General features: G+C 36.1%; 1 protein-coding gene across 2 annotated transcripts in view; it reads right to left on the bottom strand.

Annotated features, from left to right (window-relative positions):
* The window catches only part of LOC136832808 (uncharacterized), a 348,711-nt gene that overhangs the window by 111,061 nt on the left and 232,650 nt on the right, over positions 1–5,000 (bottom strand). For both annotated transcript variants that reach the window (XM_067094392.1, XM_067094393.1), the window contains 2 exons: positions 2,260–2,454; positions 1,065–1,190 (listed from right to left, as the gene is read on the bottom strand). In XM_067094392.1, coding sequence (XP_066950493.1) covers positions 1,065–1,190; positions 2,260–2,454 — 321 coding nt within the window. The remainder of the gene's footprint in view (positions 1–1,064; positions 1,191–2,259; positions 2,455–5,000) is intronic.

Below are 5,000 nucleotides of genomic sequence, written 5' to 3'. Positions count from 1 at the left end.
TTTATTATTCTACATAATTTGGACCTTAAAAAAATTGTACTTTACTCCTCAAAATATCCACAAGCAAGATATAAGTGGCAGGTGTACCCTGAAATAACATATCCATATTCAAACAAATTATTTCACCGGAAGAACTAATACTTCCCCGGCCTACTCTTGACAGAAAAAAGGAGCACAACAGTATTAGAGGTAACGGGGTGATTCGCCTACAGTAATAAAGCCTGAAGGAGGAAACCTGGATATCCGTCTCTCTGGCAACATACCTCTTCCGGTTATACATCTTTAATTATAAGGAAACTGGCGTTTGATTTAGTGGTATTCCTCTTACAAGAAATATTTGCAATGCCTCCTTAACAGGTGGAAACAATATCTAATGTGAAATTTTACATTTCTTTAGATGATTTACCTGATATATGGGGGAAAAGTTGATGGCAGTCAAAAGAAATGGAAAAAAAAGGAAAACTACATTACAGTAGTCTGCGACATCGGCAATGAAAACAATTTTAGAACTGATATGCCTGCTAAGCTTAACAGAGCGATGTTAAGAGGATAAAATGATAAATATAGGCCAGATATAAAACGATTCAACAATCTCTCTATTCCTCATCAGTTTTCTTATCTTTTTCGAAAAAAGGAATAACTAAAACTTATCATCTGGCAATACTCGCCTGAAAATTCCAAGCATTTTCCTGCCAAAACATCAATAACAACCTTTCCTGCCAAAACATCAATAACAACCTTTCCTGCCAAAACAACAATAACAACCTTTCCTGCCAAAACATCAATAACAACCTTTCCTGCCAAAACATCAATAACAACCTTTCCTGCCAAAACATCAATAACAACCTTTCCTGCCAAAACATCAATAACAACCTTTCCTGCCAAAACATCAATAACAACCTTTCCTGCCAAAACATCAATAACAACCTTTCCTGTCAAAACAACAACAAAAAAACAACGATAATAATAATAATAATAATAATAATAATAATAATAATAATAATAATAATAATTCTAAAAGATGACATTATTTATAAAAGACACAGATATAAAAAATCACTTACATTGATGTATACAACAGATGAGTACGAACTCGCAGTTCTAAAAGTTGCGTTGCACAAGGTGAAATAGTCGATCTCTAAATCGGCAGGTCCACAGTTGATGCTAATATTGTAGACGGGGATTGGTGGCTGCAATTTTAAAATAAAAGAGGCCAGACAATTAATAATAATAATATATGATTCTGCGCCAGAATGGGATTTTTCTAAATAAAAGATCCAGAGATTAAGTTAGATCACATTTCATAATAAATTATTTGCTGGTTTGAATAGAGCTCTCATGATGAAAGATTTATAGGCAACAGTAACTAAATAAATGACTTTGAGATATCATACAATTTGGGAAACTGTTTAGTAATAGTATACTGAATACTTAGATAAAAGGCGCAATGATGAAAGCATATACTGTAATATTATTTTTCTCAAAAAATATTGCAGTTTACATTATACCTAATAACTTCAAAATTTTTTGCTAAAGAGTCGCTCGTCTTACAGCAAACTGTTTTCAAATAAAGTACATAATATAAAATTTATGGATGTTTAAGATGATGACACTATAATTCGTACCACAGTTATTGATAAAATGATAACAAATTTACATTAATATACTTGGTTAATATAGCACAAGCTAAATAATGATATATCTAATGATACTATAGAGCTTTTAATAGACAACAAATTATTTTCAAGGAGTTTAATTTTTAGGGGGGGGGCCTTTTTACCCTGGTATCAATTTCATTAATAAAGAATTAATTGAACAATTCTTCATCAGCTCTTTTAACTTCATTTGGTAAACTTCTAACCCTACAGCCTCACTTCTCCGACATATAATTCCTGTCCCAAGAAATCCCTTGGCACCAGTTCTAATATTTCAGTGTGACTTCTGACATGATGTTGGAAATTGGGAAAATGCCGAGTCACGCCTTTGGAAAGTATCAAATTTATCATATAATCTTGATTTTTTTTCATAGTACTCACTTTCCCTTAAGAGAGTGTAGCTTAAGAGAAAATAAATAATCTATTCACTTCACAAAAATCCTTTAATAGATGAAATAAGGATGAAGAACCATTATAAAAAATAGCTTCCACTTCCCCCAAGTCACCACTCGACTCAACTCGAAGTCTAGCATCACGTCCACTCCCTTATTGCCACTGGGAGTACCATCAATCACAAGTCGTGTACCTCAAACTTCTGGCTTACCTGTGTCGTCGAGACCTGGAAACTCTTCTGGTTACTCCACACGTAAATAGAAGAATCGTCATAAGTTCCACCAATAGCAAGCAGCACAGGTGTGGTGTTAAGCGCTTTGGCAACTGCTGCGCCGAACATCAACTGCAACGTCCCGGTACTAGAGCCATTGTTGGTGACTGTGGCACTGATGTACTGGGTCTCATACTAGCGGAAAAAAATAAAGTTTATGCTACCTTAACGTGATTAAATACCGATGATTGCAACAACATACAATAAGGGCTTTTGTAAAATTACGTCCTGATGCTTCAGTGCAAAATATAGACCATGATGTATTCTGCTCTCACTTAAGCACTGTGCATCCTAGTGTAGCTCACAGGTAAAATGCCAATACTTAAGTACTAAGTATCCCCGTGTAGCTCACAGGTAAAATGGCCATACTTATGTATTGTGTATCCCCGTGTAGCTCACAGGTAAAATGCCCTTATTTAAGTATTATGAATCCCCGTGTAGCTCACAGGTAAAATGCCCTTATTTAAGTATTATGTATCCCCATGTATCTCACAGGTAAAATGGCCATACTTATGTATTGTGTATCCCCGTGTAGCTCACAGGTAAAATGCCCTTATTTAAGTATTATGTATCCCCGTGTAGCTCACAGGTAAAATGCCCTTATTTAAGTATTATGTATCCCCGTGTAGCTCACAGGTAAAATGCCCTTAATTAAGTATTATGTATCCCCGTGTAGCTCACAGGTAAAATGCCCTTATTTAAGTATTATGTATCCCCGTGTAGCTCACAGGTAAAATGCCCATACTTAGGTATTATACACCCAGCGCAGCTCACAGGTAAAATGCCCTTACCTAAGTACTAAGTATCCCAGTGTAGCTCACAGGTAAAATGCCCATACTTATGTATTATGTATCCCCATGTAGATCACAAGTAAAATGACCATACTTAGGTATTATGCATCCCAGCGTAGCTCTCAGGTAAAATGCCCATACTCAAGTATTAAGTATCCCAGTGTAGCTCACAGGTAAAATTACCATACTTATGTATCACGTATCACCGTGTAGCTCACAAGTAAAATGCCCATACTTAGGTATTATGCATCCCAGCATAGCTCACAGGTAAAATGCCCATACTTAAGTACTAAGTATCCCCGTTGTAGCTCACAGGTAAAATGCCCGTACTTATGTGTTATGCATCCCTGTGTAGCTCACAGGTGAAATGCCCATAATTAAGTACTAAGTATCACCGTGTAGCTCACAGGTGAAATGCCCATACTTAGGTATTATGCATCCCCATGTAGCTTACAGGTAAAATGTCCACACTTAAGTACTATGCATCCCCGTGTAGTTCACAAGTATAATGCCCATACTTCTGTACTATGCGTCCCCGTGTAGCTCACAGATAAATCGCCCATACTTACGCATAAAGCGTCCCCGTGTAGCTCACAGGTAAAATGGCCATGCTTACGTATCATGCGTCCCGTGGAGTTCACAGGTAAAATGCCCATACCTAAGCACTAAGTATCCCCGTGTAGCTCACAGGTAAAATGCCCATACTTATGTATTATGCGTCCCCGTGCAGCTCACAGGTAATATGCCCACACTTACGTGACATGCATCCCCGTGTAGCTCACAGGTAAAATGTCCACACTTAAGTACTATGCATCCCCCTGTAGCCCAGAGGTAAAATGCCCACGCTTAAGTACTCGGCATTCCTTAGTAGCTCACAAGTAAAATATCTATAACGATGTAGAGGTGGTACAGAACAAATCACCAGACTGCAAATCAACGTTCAATTCTCTTTGCATTGTATATATAATAACCTTACTCTTTTGTTCTCGTGCCCTTTTGGTACTAGCTCTAACAATCGTGGAATTGCCCTCTTCATCAGATAAGGCAAAATAATTATTGTCAGACAGCACTGTTTCTCAGGTTTCCACCCTCAGGCCTAGTTACCTCAATTACTGCATTTTCCTTTTTACACAGAAGCTCTCCAATACCCGACTTGCTTCTTTATTTTGTTTCTTATAATAATCCTTTATAATTTCTCGAATCAGGGTTATTACTCAATGATTGCATTTGGGCGGCCGATCTGTCAGATGTCATAAAATCACCGTTAGTTTTGGGGAGACAGTTTTTGAGCTCTTAGTGAACATTACTCAAATAAAAAAAAAACTTCTGGGAAGAAGTAATCCCGCAGATTTATTAAACTGACATTATTTATATGCATGTGTTTCAACATAATTACAAAAGTATGTTTTATAAGAGACACACACAACATGTATATATGTATATATATATATATATATATATATATATATATATATATATATATATATATATATATATATATATTTATATATATATATATATATATATATATGTATGTATATATAATATATTTACAATACATATAAATATATATACACAGCACATACATGTAATACCATTTAATCTTTTCAATTTCTTGACTCGTCTTTGAATACGCTTGTCCCTGCAAAGCCTAAAGCCAAAATGAAGATTGAATGAAGCAACCCAGTTCTATATGAGGAGAAGCGAGCTCGCGTTCATTAGTTGAGGGTGAGGATAAGCTATAGCCAAGGGTTTTAGCTTAACTTCTGATTCTCCGTACTGGGAGTTGAAGTTTCTCAATTTGGGCTTCATTCGGATTCAAGGCTTAATAGTGACGAGCATATCCAAATAGTACGAACAAATCGAGATGTGGCTATTATAAATACATGA

The sequence above is a fragment of the Macrobrachium rosenbergii genome, chromosome 50, assembly GCF_040412425.1.
Source record: "Macrobrachium rosenbergii isolate ZJJX-2024 chromosome 50, ASM4041242v1, whole genome shotgun sequence".
NCBI classification, from domain to species: Eukaryota; Metazoa; Arthropoda; class Malacostraca; order Decapoda; family Palaemonidae; genus Macrobrachium; species Macrobrachium rosenbergii.
This window is presented reverse-complemented; position numbering and strand designations above follow the sequence as displayed.